The sequence below is a fragment of the Astatotilapia calliptera genome, chromosome 10 (assembly GCF_964374335.1).
Source record: "Astatotilapia calliptera chromosome 10, fAstCal68.1, whole genome shotgun sequence".
NCBI classification, from domain to species: domain Eukaryota; kingdom Metazoa; phylum Chordata; class Actinopteri; order Cichliformes; family Cichlidae; genus Astatotilapia; species Astatotilapia calliptera.
The window spans coordinates 32,329,382-32,349,652 of record NC_137431.1 but is presented as its reverse complement, the minus strand read 5'-3'; the positions used below and the strand labels follow the sequence as shown (position 1 = coordinate 32,349,652).

General features: G+C 41.2%; 1 protein-coding gene across 2 annotated transcripts in view; it reads right to left on the bottom strand.

The window, feature by feature from the left end:
• LOC113031085 (rho GTPase-activating protein 7) overlaps positions 1-20,070 on the bottom strand; it is a 122,545-nt gene extending 102,475 nt beyond the window's left edge. The window contains exon 1 of one of the 2 annotated variants that reach the window (XM_026182968.2): positions 19,862-20,070. In XM_026182968.2, the coding sequence (XP_026038753.1) occupies positions 19,862-19,982 (121 nt within the window). In that variant the 5' untranslated portion in view covers positions 19,983-20,070. The remainder of the gene's footprint in view (positions 1-19,861) is intronic. The other variant, XM_026182967.2, reaches the window with a different exon arrangement.
• Between the last annotated feature and the right edge of the window lie 201 nt (positions 20,071-20,271).

Here is a 20,271-nt window from a genome sequence, read left to right as displayed (position 1 = left end):
ACAGGGCAGAGCTAACGTTAACCTTTAAGGACAAAATACTTTATTTTGCATCTCAAAGTAATCTAACTTGGCACTTTTAAGGATTAACACAGGAATTATCCGAATGATGAAGATTTACCCTCTGATTTGAATATTAGCATCAAATTGATGACTGACAGTCATTTCAGTAACTGTTTATAGTTTCTGCTGAAGAACTGTGAGACCCACATTGCCATTACGGAGACGTTTTGCAAAGAAAGACATAAAATCTCAAACTGCGTACACACAGACGTAAAGATGTTATAAACCTAAACTCACTAACAAAGATATTGTGGCTATGGTGGATATATGGGATGTAACCCAGTACTTTGCTGTATTTAATGTGGTGCTTTAATCCTTTCAAGCTCTAAGTACTTCTCCATGAACCGGTGAACTTTTTGAATACCTGCAGAAAGCTGCAACTTTTTTTCCAGCCAGTCTGTTTCATTAAAGGCTGAGCTGAGAGTCTGTTGAAATGGACTCGTTTTGTGTTGACTGTTGGGATGCTGGAGAGCTGTGCACCCAGATAAGAAAGATGTGAGCATGTGTACTGTGAAGGAGTTGACGAGATTTTGGTCAGAGTATACTGTCAGAATGACTGAAAGAGATGAAGGTCAGAATCCTCTGTTGGACTCTTTTAATAAAGTACTTTAACGTCACTTCGAGAAGACAAGCACGACCCAGCCATCCACTTTATCTAAGATCACAGTTTCTGTGAATGAAGCAACTTCCAATTTTATTTTTTAAACTCCAGCTTACACACTACCAAACTTTTCTCAGTACCAAAAATGGACCATTTACAGAAGGTTACAGCTTTGATGGGAGATGGTACTTTGGGAGAAAACAGCATCTTGGCCTCAGGAACCTGGGAGAGAGTTGAAGGAGTTCATGCTTGTTCATGAGTGAAGGTAGACAGGAGAAAGGGAGACTGCAGCCTCATCTGCAACAGCGCCAGAAGATGTTAATCCTCAGGTGCTAATTCCAAAACAAAGGTTTGAAATTAGCACTTGATGTTTTCCTGTCTTCACCCAGGGTCAAGAAGCTCTTGGTAGTAATCGAAAGTTCACAAATGCAGGTGGCAGAGAAATGACTTCTCTCCACTGGGACTGTGGACCAACACCTGGGAACAGGGCGAAGAGCTCAGAATAGAGTTGTTGCTCTTTCGAGGTGAAAAAGCTAAACGAGGTAGGTGGGTCATCTGCCACCCGGATGTTTCCCAAAGGTTACGCTGGAGCTTTGTGGAGCCCTTAGATTCCCCTCAGGAAGATCTGGAGGGAGTAAAAGCACCTGTGTTTTTCAGCTGCTGCCTTCACACCCCAATCTGGACAAACGGTGGTCGAGATGAAATAAAGACAAAGCTGGACTCGTATATTTAACCTAATATTGGCAAACTCAAAGTCGGCTGCATCCCTGCACATCACCTGATTGCACAGCCAGCACACATTAACTGATGGCTCCTTCTCATCTTACTGGCAAATCTCATTCTGGGTCTACTATTTAAACTTTGCAACCCTCCTCCATCCCAGCTCAGTATGGGATGAGCCTGAGGCTATTTTTTAATTTTTCCAAAACTCCAGGTTCACCTGTAGCTGAAGTTCAAACTGAGCATCAGAATGGGTAACAAAGGTGATTTAAGTGACTTTTAATGTGGCATGGCTGTTGGTGCTAAGACAGCCTGGTCTGAGTATTTCACAAAAAGCTGATCTCCTGGGATTTTCCCACAGAGCCAATCTTGTAGGTATTGTAGAGAATGGTCTGAAGAAGGGAAACTACCCAGAGAGTGGCAGTTCTCTGGGAGAAGATGCCTTCTCATCAGTCAAATGATCACTTGTTACAACCAAGCTATGCAAAGAGCATCTCTGAAAGCACAACCACACTCCTGTCAGCTAAGAACAGGAAACCGAGGCTATAATTTACATGGGCTCACTGAAGCGGGACCGTAGAAGACTGAAAAATGCCTGATGTCCACATTGGCTGCTTCCAGCGGGACAACACCCTATATCTCACAGCTCAAATCTGCTGGTGTCTTGATCATGAAAACAAGTTCACTGTACTGAAATGGCCTCCACAGTCACCAGATCTCAGTCCAACAGAGAACCTTTGGAATTTGGTGTAACAGGGTTTACATCATGGACCAAAATCTCGGAGGAATGTTTCCAGCACCTTGTTGAATCGATGCCATGAACATTTAACTCAGTTCTAAAGGAAAAAAATACTGGTGGCTGCAAGTGCTTCCCTTATTCTGCAAGGAGATACACCCATCAATCCCATTTCGACTTGTTCTTGACTTATTGCATTCACAAGAGTTTCAGAAAACTTGACCTCTGACCTTGAGGTTACTAGGATTTGAACTTGTTCAAGATTTTTAGTAGATATACCTCTGGATTCAATTTAAATCTTGTTCTTGGGTTATTCATAAACGCAGGTGTTTATGCTGCCAGCCCACCCGGCTGGGTGACTTTTTTACCCCATCAGCCTTTTATAACTGTTGAGGGGTAAAAAAGGGAAAAGGGGGTCCGAGCCAGTACTAGCAAAGTGTACCAAATACTGTAAAGTGGTAGGTGAGCAAAGTCTCGAGAAAAGAATGAAAAGCATCACAGACTTCAAAATAAAATCAATATCTTACCCACTTGGTCTGACAACATAACCAACAGAGAATTAAACAAATTCATCCAGCTCCTGTGTTCAAACCCACGTCTTAAAAAGCTGTTGCATAAGAAAAACAGTTTTTCTAAGATTGAAGCGTCTCAGCCAGCAGTGAGTGTGAATGTGCTAACTCGAGCAGAAGAGAAAATGAGGTCCGTCTGGGGACAACACTGTGCGAGGTGACTCGCTCCCATCCGTCTCAGCAGCACAATGCCGCTGTGCTCAATTGTCCCAACCAACCCGCCTGCGCTGTTATCATGCGTCCTCCTTCAAGAAGTAAATAAACAGATTTTTTTCTCCCCCTGGGAAACTGAATGGAAAGTTATTCAGCCACAGATACCCAAATGATGACTGTATCCTGGGAGTTTTCAGAGATATGAAAATGAACATAACACTTAGTCAGGTAGAGGCATTTTCTCAATGTGAAACAACAGCTACAAAAACACAGCATAAAATAACCGAGGCTCACAACCCCAACATTATGTGAATGTGAGAACGATCACGAATCATATCAGGCCTTCAGTAGGAAGCACAACAACATACAGGAGGAATAACAAGAAAAGCTAATCAGTTTACAAAGCCCGAACATCACAGGATGATAAGCTTTGACAGGTGAAATAACAACTTATTGAGTTTTAATTGCCCAGTGGTTTTTTCCATCCAGCTAATTATTGTCTGCGCTTGTTCTTAATCAACTTCAGTGACTCTGTGGAAAACTTTGAGCTACATTTAACTATGAAAAGTGCTGAGCAGTGTATCGGACGATGTTAGAGGCAGTGACAGCACTTTTAAATGCTTCCAAGGGTTGTCCTTAAGACATGTTATCAATTTATACACCACGGTGAATGCTTAGGTTAGCTAACTGATAGATGTTAATGGTTCCAGCTAGCTTTTACACTGAATTTGTTTTTTTTAAAATAACCTAAACTTTAAAAGTCCAAACTGTCTGGAAAGGCCAGCCCCACTGATGTGGTGGGTTTCTGTCAGGCCAAGCACTGCTTACTCAGTGAAATCTAAAAATTAAACCGATCTTCTCTCCTTTCATCTCAAACAGTATTCTGTCACTTAAGCTTCTCTTGTTGCCTGTGCAGACCATCCTCTAAACTTAGTGACATCTTGTGGCCACAGTTGACTATTGTCTCTGGAAGCAGCCTTAACTCCAGTTGGCCCAGAAAGCTACTTCCACTGCTGCCTGACTCACAACGCTTCGCTACAGTGAGTCCTGCATATGTGATTTGGCAGATTTCTATGGCAGATACCCATCCTGACAAAACCCCAAGAGATTTGTGTCTCCTTCTCAAACCAGGGACCTTTAACTTTTTTGGCACCACTGAAACATTTTTTTTATAATCTCCCATAGATACTGTCATACATGGCTTAAACCCTTTAATTCAGCTGTGATTTTTTTAATTACTGTATTGTAATATGTTTGTTTAAAAAATAAAAAACAGGCGTTAGCTTGTTTTTCAGAGCTCTTTTTTCAGTGGTACATGGTCCTAACTTGAAAGCCACACGGAAAAATATATGATTTTATAGAATATGATTCAATATTTCAATATTCAAAATTGAACAGAATACATGAATAAAACATATCTAAACTGAGCTTATCTTAAACAAATGCAGAAGTAATATTGATCCATTTAATGCTATTTGGTAACATTTTTGGCGAAATAGTTTTTTGGGAAACACTTTCAAATGTTTCACTTATTTTATTCCTTTATGAATGAATAGCTCCATACATTCATCCACCACTGCTCATCGTCAGCTAACAGTAAAATATAAAAATGATGGGAAATATAGAAGTAATAATTTTTTTAGAGTTCTTCAGCCTTAAGGGAGCGCAGAAAAGTGACGATGTTTATGGATAGTGCAGCATAATCGAAATAAAAGGCAGGAAGTGAAATCATGAAAAGGTATATGAACAGTATAGGATGTTACTTTTATTTACAATTATATTGTTATGTTTTCTACCGTTTTGCTATTTTATCGTGTGTTGTTCAGCATAAACACTCAACTTCTGTTATACTTAAATGTGCTGTATAAATAAACTTTACTTCACTAATGCTGAGCTAAAGGCCAAAGTCTTCCGCAATCCAACATCACAGAACACACAATACACTAATGCACCAGGATTGTGCAAGTTTGTCAGCAGCAAACGGCTCGATATTCACCGATCGAGTTCACCAGCTTTAGAACGAAGGCTGGAGTTAGTGCAAGATTTCCTGGGTTTCTGGTTATTCTAACCTGGATGACATTAAGTTTCCCAGAAATAATAAAAAAAACCTTATTTTTTATGTGAGGCTCTTATAACAAGCTTATAAGTTTGATGGCAAAACAGGGGTTGATACAGTGTTTTCATAGCACCTCCATGACTCTGACTTCAGCGCCACAGAATGACTCTCAAATCCAATAAGACAGAAACTAGATTTTAAGGTTGTGGAATGAGGAGGTGAGTAAAAGCTGCACCGAAACGGGCGAAACTATTGCTGCCACAAGATGAAGAGTCTGTTGTACCTTTAACAAACTCACTCTCTAAGCCACAGGACACCCTGCTGTTCCAGGATAGCAGAATCATTTCAGATAAGCCATTTTCCTCGGCTGTGCCCTGGTTTACTGCCACACCCTGCCTCTCTGAAAATCTGCTGAGAGATGATGAGAAAAGCAGCCATTTTGGGCCTTTCTGTGGCTCTCAGGTGGCCGCCTCCTCCTCGCCTCTCTGCTCTCTTTGGAAACAACTAAAGCACATTTCCTCCAAGATAATAAATCCAACTCAATAAATATTGTGGAATATGGGACTCTGGCTTTTGCTGAAAGCGTATTTTCTTCTTTTCATTCTGCTGTCCTTTCAAAGCTGTGTCCCTCTGCTGCTTTAATACAACCGCAGGTGCTTTACATTGAATTTCATTGTGGCGAGAGATGCAGAGAGCAGTTTTTTTTCCATCTCGTCAAACCCGCCAACTGGCTGCCGGCTCGGTTCTTGGAGGCAAATATTGAGTGGCCTGAAATGTGAAAACATTTATATCAAATTCTAAATAGAAAATATGCCCGGCAAGTGTGCATGCAAGGGGAGGACGCAAAAGGTGTTTGCATTGCCACATCTTTAAGGGGAAAATCCTAAAATAGTGGTACATTAAATAATGCAGTAATTTTAAACAATCCCAGCATTTTTGATCCCTCCTAACTTAACTAGTACAACATCCATCTGATACTTTCAGCACATTAAAGCTCTGTTAAAAACCACAGCAATTTTACAATCACTCCAAGTGTCACGGGTGGGGGCCGGTTTGTGGCATAATTTGCATAGTACAGTTTGCTGGTCCGTGTCAGACTTGTTGTTGTTTGGCTTTATCAGTGTTTTATTTGTTCCTGAGTAAATCGGTTTGGCTGAGAGCAAAGTTATAGTTTTCACACAGCTGAATAAACGTCAAACAGCAAACTGATCAAACAGAAGTGTGCGATGGTCGAGAATTTGCTCCAGTGTCCTGTTATATTTTAGGGAGGAGCAGATGGATGAGTTTATTAAACTCCACCAAGACAGCTGGTGACGCAAATCTGAAGGCGAGACCGACCCGATTCACAGCCTCGCACTTCCGGCCTTCTGGGTCTTCGAAGGACCCGACCCACGTAGACCGCGAAGGACGGGTTTTCCGAAGGATGCGGCCTAAGTTTTGGGACACAGCTTATGGGGTTTTCTCTACTGTAGCCGTTAGCTTAGTGGCTAGCTGACTTTCTGTCGTGCCACTTCTGACATTTTCCTTCTAACCAGTTAGATTTTCCACACTTGATGAGGTTCGTGCCTTCCTGCGACGGACCACGTCAGACCAAGGTCAACAGCAAGGGTCGCTGGGAAATCATTGCTGATTGGCCAGGTTACATAATAACAAATGATCTAATTGGCCCACATCTTTATTTAAATCAAAAAGGCGCCCAAACGATTTACATCATAACACATCAAAATTACTTTCCACTGCTCTTTTCTCTAGCCAGGGTGTGATGGCTGCAGTTACAGCCACATATATTGGGTAATATCTGTCAAACATCACAGTGCTACAATAGACTTATACATAACACAACACTTTAAATAAAGGATTTAATTTACAGGGAAATGCAAACTGGTTTGGTTTATAATTAACTTACTTATATGATCACATAAAATAAGTGCATAGATTTTAGTTAGTTTTAGTGTATTATTTAATTTTCCTTTGTTTTCTCAGTGGCAGCTGCTCCCAGACCCTTGGTTGATGAGCTAATAGGTGGGAAAAGGGGCGGAGCAAGGCTACATGGAGACCTGTAAACTGGGTCATACCACAACTCTGGATCATGGGGGGGAAATGGAATTTGTTATGTTAGTTTCAGCTACGTTTTTGTGCATTCTACCCCTTTTTGTGGGCTGTATTTAAGTTTAAGTCTTATTTAGGTAGATCAGTTTGTTTGTTACCAACTTTTGAGTAGAGTTCTGTTACTTTGACCTCTTTTATGGGCCCAAGATTTAGATCTTTAGTATAATTTAACCAAGTTTGTTTTCTGGGTTAAAAAAAAAACCTTTTTTGTTGGACTTTAACCTGTGTCTGACTTTCCTTTCCTTTTCAGTCCAACACAAGCAGTGGTACCCTGGATGTTTGATCTGCTTTCTAGTAATTATCAATCGGTATTAGGACCTTTAAAAGTTTACCAAAACGCACTTTGTTTTCTCCATTCAAAACAACCAGCTGACCATCTTTTCTTGATGTTTAGTCTTGATTGAAAAATAGTTAGATGATGATGGAGACACGAACTGGCCTCTTAACTATGTATGACCCACAAAGCAGTCGATTGGCTTCTCTATTGGCTTGTCAGAATATTTGCTTTAACTTTAACTGTGCTCTATGTTTGATACCTCATGCATTAAAAATATGGTTGCAGTGTTGAGTTTGCAGCAGTACGTGTTATTATGACAGCAGCATTAGAGTGATTTGTCATTTCTGAGAGATAAAGCAAAGCAACAAAAACACTAAAAGGTTGAGCACAGATGGAAGGGAACATTTCATTTAATCTCTCGACACTGAAATCTGTGGCAGGAAAATGGGGAAAATACCAGCTGTGCTACCTCTAGGAATGCTGGTACCACCTTACAGCAGCGCACATTTTAGTCCTTAAAATATCCCAGAAGGAAAGAAACAGGTCACAAGATGTGATGACAGGAGAATTATAGGGTTAGAGAAAACATTTATTTGAAATATTCAGACTACTGGTTCCAAATTGTGGGTTTTCAATTTAATAATTAATCTTAATTTAAAAATCAAATTTTCTGTATGCCATCATGTTTCAGTGTTTAAAAAGCTGGTTAAAGAGGTTTGAGCACTGTAATCATCGAACTTTGAAAACGTGGCTTTTAATGGGAACAGGTTTTTCTTCACGGTGCGGAAACAGAGTGAAGAGTTTTTGATCCTATTGACTGAACTCAAGCTGAAGTTGCGAGAGGCTGCAAACGAGAGAGAGTGGTTTTTGATTAAAGGCAGTACACAACATGTCAAGGTCATTGCTATGATGATTTTTAGTTTTTATAAGACTGACATATGAATTCAGGGCAGTAAATATGAACCTTCAAATTCAACGTTGAATCTCTTCATTAGGAGCCAGACTGCAGCCACCTAAAATACTGCGAGGATGTTTTTATTGAGTTTTCTAGCTTCCAGTAGCTCATTCATTTGATTTTTATTAGGTCCTAATAGAAATCAACAGAGTGGTGCATTGCAATCAGACCAGTGCATACTGTTTTCAGGGAAATTACTTAATTTTGGAATTTAACCGCAGTCAAGCTGCTACTTGATGCGAGCGTTGATGGACGTAGCGCATGAAAATTTCATTCCTCTGCATCCAACATGGGCTGAATGTGAATCGGCTCATTGAGCATTTCGATCCAAACCTTTGCAATAAGTAACTAAACCAGGTGGTACGGCGCTTGCTGCCACGCCGAGCCGTCCTCCTCCCTAATGCAGAGCCGAGCGACTGAAAAATCGTCCATCTTTGCTGCTTTTTTGTGTGAAGAGTCAAAAGTAAACTCCCAACTCTTGAATGTCCTGCTTTTTCTTCACCGACTCATCAGTCATTCATTGGACTAACTTAAAGGTTTAAAAACACAAAGCTCTCTGTGATTGGCCCTGAAACCATTAGGTTTAACTCACAGAAGAAGATGCGGTCGATGGCGGTGTTAACAGGCTCCCTGAATAGCTCCGCAAACTCGACCACTTTGTTGCCTCTCCTGACATTTTCTTTTCAGCTTCAAGTAGAAAGTCCATCATTCTCATTCTGAACAGGAAGACCTGCCTCCTCCTTATTCTCATCTTCCCCCACATGAAGATTGCATCTTCATAAATCAAACAATTTCTGATAAAAATGATTCAGAGGGCTTCATACGTTAAAATATTCATGAACTGTGAGGGGAAAATTGCAGATGGGAAACCTATCAGTAAATAAGACAATTTTCAAATATTCTCTTTGTGGATGTTGGAGTCGAGAAACCTGAAATCTGAATCCTTGACTCTTTTATTCCAGCTGGAGTTTTTGTGCCCCCACTGCACATCTGGAAAGGTTTTTTAAGTGTAGCGTAGGCTCCATCTGAATGGCAAAAAGCCCATCGAACACACACAGACACAGCTCGGTACTCTCCAGAGTCCGTCGTATGAATGCAGCCGGAGTGACGGCAAACAGAGGAAAGAGGAGAAGAGCGGAGGCAGCACATGGAGAGGAAAAGAGCAAAGCAGAGCGAGGGAAAGGAAAAAAGACGGAGTGAAGGAAGGCATTGAGGATGAGGTAATACCACTGATGAAACCCAGGCAGCGATGACAACAGACATCCGATGCGTTTATGAAAGCGAACAATCTCAAAGAGATTTCTTTGTCTCTGTGGTGAGCATAGCTCTTCCCTGACACAGCTGCAGCTAAGACTTCTCACCACTTTGACTTCACCCTCATACTCCATGCACCTAACACTGTACACACCAAGCAGCTACCTGAATGCAAAGCATTAGAAATATAAAGCTTATTAAGGATAACATCAAATAAATGGCACTCGTTAAGTCCCTGTGTTTTCCACAACAGGGACATAATGACCCATAATCTGCAGAGAGCGTTGACCTACTACAGCTGCATCCACACAGGGAGTAATTTGCTTCGTTCTCGTCATTTTGAACCTGATAGTCGGTCACAAGTGGAGATTTTGGGCTCTGGTTGCCTAGGCAATGTCATATGTCAATCACTGGTATCCTGCACTCTCACTGGTAGGTGCATAAAAAAATATACATTATGATTGGAGTTTAACAAGGTGCAAACATGAAATTGACATCTTGCCCCACAAATATCAGCGATGTTTGGACAGCTAGCGAAGTCTGGCTACTTGGCATATACTGGTCTCCTACATGCTAGCTAGCTACACTGCTATAATTAGACTGATATAAACACCTTAGGAGAGGAACTTAAGGTCACAGAAGTTAATGCTGAGGGTCTGAAAATGGACCAAATTCATGCACATCTTCAGCACGATATTAGTTACAAATATGTTGATTACTCACTATGGAAAAGCTTTTAAAAGTCCACAGTGAAGTCTCAGTGAGGTTGTTGGCTGTAGCTACACTGTGGGTTTTTTAAAGTTCATATATGTGTTGCACATGACAAGAGTCAACAAAAAGCTGGAGAGAACAAGAGTCATGGTTGAAAATAAAGGAGACAGAACTGCAGCATGTTGCAGAGCGTCTTATCAAACGTTGAAGACGCTCGGTCAGGCAGATTGTAATAAATCAGGAGTGTCAAGACGCTGATGCCAAAAACCACCTTCAATGTAAATGTGAGACGCTGGCAGCCTCATTCTTTTTGCTTGGTTTCTTAAATGTATCGACAGGTGCGCTAAACCTTAGTGAAGTGGTAGCCCCCCTGGTGGGCTGTGAAGGTACTGCAGGTGGGTTGCAGTAATAACAGAAATTCAGTTTGAAATGAGGATGTGCAGTTGCATTTATATAAATGTATGCATTTATTTTAATATAAACGTGAATTCAGACTGGTAATAGAAGTGGTCAGTTTGTGATGCTGCTCATTACTCTGACCTAAATTTACTGATCTAATACTGATGTTTGCTTCCCCGTGGTGGGTCACACACTGGCCTTAAAACAGCCTACGTTGTTTATAATTTTTGAATAACATTGTTTAAGTTAAATAAACTCTCATTTATGTTGATTAGATGTAGATTTAAGATTAAGTGGGCCGTGTGGAATTTTCTGGTTTTTGTGTGGGTCGCAGCACTCTTGATTTTAAGAATGGCTGCTGTAGATCAAACAGGATGCAAACTGATAAATCATTAAGCTTTTTTTGTCTCTTTTATTTAAAATAATGATTCAGTGTGTGATGCCCCATGGACGATTAACCAAAGAACTGCGTGAACTTAGACAGATGACAACAGCTCCGGGTTGAGCCGGCAGGGCACGGACCTCGTCGAGGGAAAGGACTGATTTGTGTCCACTGTTTTGTGTGTCAGCAGTGCTGCCATGACTGAGCCTTCAAACTGTGGGAGAGTACAGTGTGTTTGTTATTTCTTTGTCTCCTGTGTTTTAAACCCTGCAGTTCGTTCCATCACACACGCTCTTCGTCACGTCCTGCCGCCGCTCAGAGACAGATGATGAAACACACATGCCCTTTTTCTGCAGTCATGCTGCTCCTTTTGCCCCAAAACAGATCCATTTACCACACAAGCTGCAAAAAACAAAACTGTGTGTGTGTGTGTCTGAAAGCTGATTATAAAGAGTGTGTGTCACCCTGTGTGTGTTATCCTCTTATTGTCAAGCCTGCAGAGACATGAAGGGGAAGTTTGTGTTTTGTTTCGGTGTGTGCGTGTCACCCAGGTTCTCACCCCAGTTTCCCCCACTCGGCTGTTTAGTTTGGCCCGTCTCTGATCGCAGAACAAACACCAGCCTTCACATCGATTCCCCCATCACTTTTGGCTCAGAGCCTCGGTGACTCTCTGCTTTCTCATTTTCAGTTTTAATCATCTTTATCCTCAAGAACCACTTCATTATGCAAGGCTATTTAACTGTAAAATCACTGTATAATTTGCTGTCTGTTTATGCAAATGGAGAGCAGAAGCTTCTACGGCTTCATCGGAAAGAAAAAAATGCAAGGACGGAAATTTACGCTTTTTTGTGATTATTTTTTTCTCCATTGGTGGCAAATTGATCCCAAAGCGAGCAAGCCAAAATTAAAAGTACGCTTTGTGGGGAGAATTAGTAATCCATCAAGCATTTCTCATGTCTGTCTTCAAATACTGATTAAGCCGCCCACAGTGAAAACATGGAAATGACGACAAAACCTAAACTCTCAACTGGACCTTTTAGAATTGTCCTTATTTTCTGTCATATACAAATTAAAAAAAACCCAAAACCCCCCACCCAAAACAAACATATACAAATAATAAGTCCTCTAAACAGCAGCTTTACACAATTTTTTTTACACCTTTGGATCTCTATGATGTCATAGAGAGCCAAAATTTCACCAAATCTAAAGCAAAGCGTTTTGTGTGGTGCTGTATGTGGCAAATGAGCATTTGTTCAAGTGAAAATATTTCAGCTTTGGCAAAATTTAGATAAGATGGAAAAAAGCAAGCTTGCTAATTTTGCTTGGCAGGAAAATTAGTCGGACTAACTTAAATTTAATTGACATTGAATTGAATTAAAGTGATTGGTGTGTGGACAGATCTAGTCTATAGGCAGTAGTCAGAACCTCAAATTCGTTAATTTGTGTTGCTGTGCCACCTTTTCCGTGTCCATCATGACAATTTTCACTCTTTATATTTAGTGATTTACAATTTTAAAAGATGAAAAAGTTGAAATTTAGAGGTTGGAGAGGTTGGTGGAGGTGGGAGATATTATTAATCCAAGATATGTTCTCTGGTTAAGTTTAAGTAGTAAAAGCAACTGGATTAGGTTGAGCGAAATATAATGGTTTTGCCTAAAATACAACAGTTACTCATCATGTTCTTTTAATCATAATGTTTGCATAAAATACAGAAGATGAGTTGAATCCACACGATTATAAGAGGTTTTTAAGCACTCAAATTCTCCATGGACATGAATCTGCAGGCACCTGCATTAACCATTAACATCACTAAATGACTAGTTTACAGCGCTCCAACACAAACGAAACATACTGACAAACAAACAAAACCTCTAAACTGACGTGTTGTTAGATAGAAACAATGAGGTTAGCAGCTATATGCTACACTGGGTATCAAACAGCTTATTCACGTTAGCAGATAAGCTAACATTAGCCAGTTCTATCTGGAGCCTGTGAAACCAAATGGAAATGTAGCTATTGGAGGATTACTATAAGTGACATCAGCGGGGCAATCAATTCATGAAGGGGTTTGTTTGTTTTACGAAATCAAGTCTAACCCTGAGCCATGTTTCTTTCTGACTTATGCTAGCTAACACTAGAACACCTGCTAATACAAACATTTAGCTAGTTAGCTCAAAAGCTGGACAATCTCAAAAGCTTTTTGGCAATTTTCAAATAATTTTATGAATGTTACACACTTTTGTCTGCTCTATAGTGTGGCTAAATTATTGGAAGCTGTCTAGTAAGTGATGAGCATATTTCTCCTGTTTTGGCTTCCCTTCATTGGCTTCCTGTTAAATCCAGAATTGAATTCAAAATCCTGCTCCTCACATACAAGGTCTTAAATAATCAGGCCCCATCTTATCGTAATGACCTTGTAGTACCATATCACCCTATTAGAGCACTTCGCTCTCACACTGCAGGCCTACTTGTTGTTCCTAGAGTATTTAAAAGTAGAATGGGAGGCAGAGCCTTCAGTTTTCAGACCCCTCTTCTGTGGAACCAGCTTCCAGTTTGGATTCGGGAGACAGACACAATCTCTACTTTTAAGATTAGGCTTCAAATTTTCCTTTATGCTAAAGCATATAGTTAGGGCTGGACCAGGTGACCCTGAATCCTCCCTTAGTTATGCTGCAATAGACGTAGGCTGCCGGGGATTCCCATGATGCATTGAGTTTTTCCTTTCCAGTCACCTTTCTCACTCACTATGTATTAATAGACCTCTCTGCATTGAATCATATCTGTTATTAACCTCTGTCTCTCTTCCACAGCATGTCTTTATCCTATCTTCCTTCTATCACCTCATCTGGTCGCAGCAGATGGCCCCGCCCCTCCTGAGCCTGGTTCTGCCGGAGGTTTCTTCCTGTGAAAAGGGAGTTTTTCCTTCCCACTGTTGCCAAAGTGCTTGCTCATAGGGGGTCATATGATTGTTGGGTTTTTCTCTGTATCTATGAAGCGCCTTGAGGCGACTTTTGTTGTGATTTGGTGCTATATAAATAAAATTGAATTGAATTGAATTGAATTGATGAGTGGAAGTGTCAGTTAGCTAGCTGTTTGTAACATTAAATGACATTACTTTTAAGTATTTTTTGTGAGTAATAATATTTTAATAAACCACCTTTTTGGCAGCAACATTTAATTGTTTCATGTCTATCCTCAGCTGCTCAACAGTTTAAATAAAAAACAAAACAAAAAACAAAACAAACAAAACAAAACGTAGCCAAAACAAACAAACAAAAAAAAAATCTAAATGTATTCTTGCTGCCTTTCAAAGGGTTGGTTCAAAGACAGGGACCAGTCAGATTCCATCTTCACTGACTTTAATATCACTAAAGATGGCAGTAAGTTGCTAAGTATCTCAAAATGACAATAATATATGGTTACTCTACAATCAGTTTGAAATCAAATGGGTACATGTTGGAAATTGCATTCACACTGTGACTCACTAATTCACATACATTCTTTACTTTTAGAGTCCAGATGGAGCCCTTACAGATTTGAAACAGAAATTGTGCTTCAGTTGCTGAAGGATGATGATTTATCAGTGCAATGTCATTGGTGCTAAGGAGCCTTGCACTTTTACATTTGGCAACAGTTGAGTTAAGTCCTCTATAGCAAAGAGACACATCGCAGTCTGTGCTCATAGCACAGACTGACTCAGAGTCATTGGTCTGTGTTGGCAATCAGGCTGTAGATATTTGTAATGTTTGACAGTCTGTCTGAGAGCGACTGAAGTCAGTCACTATTGTGTCGAGACAGCTGTGAACTAGGTGACCTAATAGAGCAATTGAAAGTTTCCTCTCCTTCTTGATTGAAAGTGGTTGCCAACAGGTTGAGGGTGTTGCACACTCAACCTCTGAACCACCATAAAAAAAACAAAAAAACGATACAGTCACCAGGCAAACTCAGATTTTCTCTCTCATCACCAGAAGGCTGCCGTCTTATGTTCCTATACCCTGTGACTGAGCCATTACCCAAACTTTTTATAGCTGCTTTTCTCTCAGCTGTGTGTGAATGTGTGTGCTACAGGGATCTGAACCACAGCATTACATAATCTCTCTCTCAGCCAATCAGTGAGCACAACCCTTCTAACGTCATTTGTTGATCTGATCCAGAAACACACACACACTGATGTAAGTGTACACACAGCTGGAGCCAGGTATCTGTTCTCACTAGAAAACCCAAACCAGCTGTCAGAACACACACACACACACACACACACACACACACACACACACACACACACACACACACACACACACACACACACACACACAGGTGTTAATATGCATCACTAGGATTACTCAACTTTCACGTTTATTTGAAGACCTGCAGGTAGCTCTTGCAGCGTTGTCATTAAAAGCTTCTGAGCTCAGAGACCGGCCTCGTCCTCTGCAGCCTGCTGATCTGTATCATATCGAACTCCCCGCTGTTTGGATCAACACACACCGTTTCATTTCTCCACTTCTTCCAAAATGAGGCCACAGTTACATGTTATGACAGGAGACTGGGGTCAGTGGGAATGTGTGTATATTTCTATCTTGTGTGTTTCTGATTAATGTGGCAGTTCTGTGGCGCCACATTAATGTGGTGTTCAGATTCAGGAAAACTCACACAATATGTGTTTTAGTAGAGGCAAGCTGGTGTTTTATATGTTAATTGTTTCAATCACTTGTCTCTGATTTTGCACAAAAGTTAGAATTGCACAGTTACGGAGACCCGCCAGGGACATGGGAGAAAAAAAAAATTAAGATGAACTTTTGCATGATCTTGCAAAATACACTGTATCCTTCGCAGGTCGCATTTGAAAGCCTTCGTGACCCAACCTATCCCAGAATTCATAGCATATCAAGACATCACATATTTGTAAAAGTGCTCCGATGTTTTCGGAGACGTCTGTTACCCACCATCTCGAAGCTAACTTTAGGTCGAGGCCCACTACAGCCGGGGGGACGCCGCACTCCCGGCACATCGTGCTTCGACCTCCCGGTCGGCTTCGAGCTGGCGCCCTCTGAAGGACGCGGCCAAAACATTTGCGCAAAAGTTCATCTTAATTTTTTTTTCTCCTATGCCCCTTGCGGGGCTCTGTACAAAGTCACAATGAGGACATGTATAAAAAAATCCAATCAGGGCTCCAAAGCACGCCCACATGAAAGTGTTCTTTCCAAATGCTACGGACAAAATTTAAATAACGCTAACAATGGATCAGTTTGAAGAATTTGTGATCCTCAAAAGCATTTCCATTTTTGCTCCTATTGAAAAAAAATCTTTTTGAGCCAGTATGAATATAATCCTGTGAAACCAACATATGAAAACTGCTTCACGGTTTCACTTTTCTACCATTCGCTTTGATAGAAAAGTGTCAGCCTGGTGCTGGTGTGAAAGCTTAGAAAGAAACAGCTGGTACTTTTATTTTGGTGGAGTTTCCTTCTCACAAAGACATCCCTGGGTTACCATTGTTTATAAAATACCATTAAGAAATAATGAAAAGCTACATTTCCTGCTTCCTTCACAGAGCGCAGATCTACATGTTTGATTCAGAAGAGTTTTACAACTGTCTTTTCGCTCTTTCTGACACACAACCTCCAGCAACCAGAATCAAACCAGCAACCCTTTGTTTGTCCAGGTAATGTTTAAACCACTACACTATTGAGAATAATGAGCACCAATGAAAACAGAAGCATCCAATAATTATGCAGAAAGCATCAAAATCTCTGTAGGCTATGAGACCAGATAACGAGCTACCAAAATTAGCTGACTCATCAACTTTCTTCTCAGTTTGGCAGCTTAAATTAAATGCTGCGAGTACATAAAGCATACGCGACAGGTCGGAATTAATTAGTATGTGAAAATAACTGCACAACAGCCCAGAAAGAAATGCAAAAATAACCAAAATAGGACAGGAAATGACCAAAAATGAAATGATATACTATCATCAAAGACGAATAACAACAAAAGGCAGAAAATTACTGAAGGATGGAATAAAAATGTCTACAGAAAACACTGCAAACAGATGTCAAATCACCAGCAGGACTCACAAAACACCTGCAAGACACAGAGCTGGAGACAAAAAGACACAACTGCGTGAGCTGCTTTGTCTTTTCTGCAGTGTGGAGGTCTTGCCCGGAGGAGCTCGGTTTCATAATCCATCCATTTGCTTACAGCAGAAAATATTATTCCATTCTCAACTTCTCACTTTAGCACTGAAAGTCCTTTGAAGCTCTCTTTTTTTTTTGCCAGCGCTGGTATTTCACAGCATCCTGCTTTACATTCACATTTACACCTGAGAGTGGAGCACACAGGGCGCAGCAGGTGGAGGCGAAGAGTCACGCTCGGGGGTCACCTTGACATTTTCCCAGCTACTTCAGTGAATTAACCTTTTAGTCACAGGCTCACCTAACAAGCCCACACACAAACGGCCTCCAGGAAAATGAGACCAACCCAGCTTTGGCTCGACCGCGTGATATTTTCTCCGCGGGCTCACGGATCCATTAAAACCTGCTTTGTGTTAAGAGCACTGAAATGCTGCCCCTGACCTCTCAGATGGAGAGAGAGCTTTCAAGTTCTCACTGCGGACGCCACGCTGGGATTCCTCGAAAACCGAGAGCTCCGTTTAGCACCCCGAGTATCACCCGGCGAGTTTGCCTCGCAGCGCGAAACAGGCGCGGGAAAACACTCAGCTTCAATGAGACGTGAAACCACAATCAGTCACAGCTGCAGCTCGCATGCTAGTGGCTTCATGGGACTGTCTATGATGGGCAGCAGGAAGCAGCAGCTGACCACCATGTTATGATACGGTCCATGGATTTTATTATTCATAGCTTTTAAAGGCAAAGGTGTAGATTTCATGATGCCAGCATTTAGCACACATGCGTTTGAAAACGATAACCAGCGGGACAACGATGCTTCAGATCTTGACGTTCTTTAGTCCCAGAAATACACTTCTACCATAATCTGATGCTGATTCAAATTCACCAGCATGCTGGAAATAAAGTGTCAGTTGCTCAAAATTCACAAAATTCACTGGAGTCAGAGCCCCAGAACAACACGTAGTGTGTCTCTGCATGAACCAAACAGAAATAATTGAAACACCTCGATTGAAGACACCAGCAAAGTTACTCGAAGATGAGGAAAAGCCAGAGCAACACCTTAGAAACTAACTTACAATGCTTTCTGTATCATACGTTCTTGCAGCTCTTGATTAAATTTATAGTGTACATATTATCTGTTATTGCAATTTGCAAAACTTGTGCACAATTTTAGTTGAACTTTTCTTTAACGAACCTTGTTTTGTCATCTAGAAAGAGATTTTTCCTGGCTTACGATAACAGATTAGCTGTTCAGCTACAACCGAGGAGTTCTTAGTAGTTTCCAGTTGTAGAGATCACAGCATCCAAACCTGAAGCCAGGGCATCAGGTGAGGAGTGAGATAACGAACCAGCTCAACAGTCTCTTGTTGTTCGTTGTGCACCATGAATTCATCCTCCAATGTGATATCCCGAGTTTTACTCGATTTTTCCTACACAGACAGTCTTCACTCACAGTCTGGACCACTCACCAGATTTGTGTCCCCGCAACGTCATCCTCCAAAATAAAAAACAAGGTAAAGAATCCACGACACAGAAACACATGAGCAAAGGAACCCAACAGGACTTTGCACCCATAAAGACAACATTTGATGAGTCTCGACACCTCAGTTTATATCACCAAAGACGAGTTTGATGAACACAAGAATACTTTTCAGGGTTTTTCCAGCTGCACAAGCAGAGACCACCCTCCCCAACTTCTGATGCAAATCCAGTCACTTTCTATTATCAGCAGGCCTGAAACCACTCAGCTCACAAAAGAGCTTCAAAGACTGCTCCTAGCAGGCTTTCTTTGGGTAAAGAGTGAACAGACTGAGCTAAAAACACCAACTAGTCCAGACAGGTGTATGAGAAGGTGACTGAGTGTGGGATTGGCCAAATGCCAGTCAGGTAATGCTTTCTGATCACATCTCCCATCAAACTGGGTTCTGACTCACTTCAGCACTGCCTCTGTAAATGAAGAGTGTGTGAATCACAACTGCTTCAGAGATGCACTGGAATTTCCAGAAACATCTGCAGATGACTCTGAAAAACGTCTTAGCTTTTGATTTTGTTCCAACAACGATTGTGTAGTTTTTTTTGTCACATAATGATCCAAATGTTGTCACATGGTGATTCGTGGTCTGGACTGATAAAAGCCAGTGCTGCTGACTGTTTAATGACGATGTTGCTGAATTAAGCATAACTTTGCCTAAATAAAACAAAGCCTGGATGTTATGCTTCATTTAGCATCAGTGGAACTTAACTTACTGAACTTCTTCACCACACACTCTTCCACAGAGAGCTGAAACCATCGCCATCGCCTCCTGGAGGCTCCTTTTATACCCACTCATTCTCCTGACTTGTTGCCAGTGAACTTCAGTGAAAAGCAGCATGTTCCACCAGGTGTTTTATGCTTTTAAGCATGAAATTTTCACTCTTTTGTTGCTCCTAATCCAACTTTTTTGAAATGCATTCCTTGCTTTGAATTCAAGATGAGCAGAAAAACAATGACATTGCTAATTTAAAACTTTGCGACTGGACTCTAGGGTTCAGTTGTTTTGCAAACCACTGCATTTTGATTTAATTCACCTTCTGCACAGCATCTCAACTGGAAACAGACGAATGATTTTAACTATACCTCCCTTCCCTAATATCAGTTTCCTTCACCATGCTGAGTTGCACAAAACACTTTCACCAAAACACTTCTGCAATCTTGCATAAACTGCTTTTTTCCAGCTAAATAATCTTCACCCACATCGAATCCCAACTCACCCCACAGCCGCCTCTCCCTCACACCCCTCCAGAAGACATCCCAAGCCTTGTTGGTGGAGTCTTTGACATGCTCGCTGAAAGATCTCCGCAGCTGAGATTTTACCGTCGTGTGCTGAGCCATATTCCACACGTTCGACAGTCACATATTCCCAGTGAGAAACCTGTGTTTCTGGACAGTTTCTAATCCATGCGGGCAGCGTTCACTCTGTCACGGCTCATGCGGAGGGTGTGTTTCACTTAAGAGTTCAGCAAAGTAAGGAAGGAGGAGGAGGTAGAAGAGGAGGCAGGGGGGGCTGACACTTGATGCAAAAAGTCTGCATGCAATTTGTGAAACAGCACAGCCCTTTCCCTCCCTACAGCTCCACACTCAGAAAGTTAAGTGTGTGGGTACATCTATCTTTGTGAGAGCC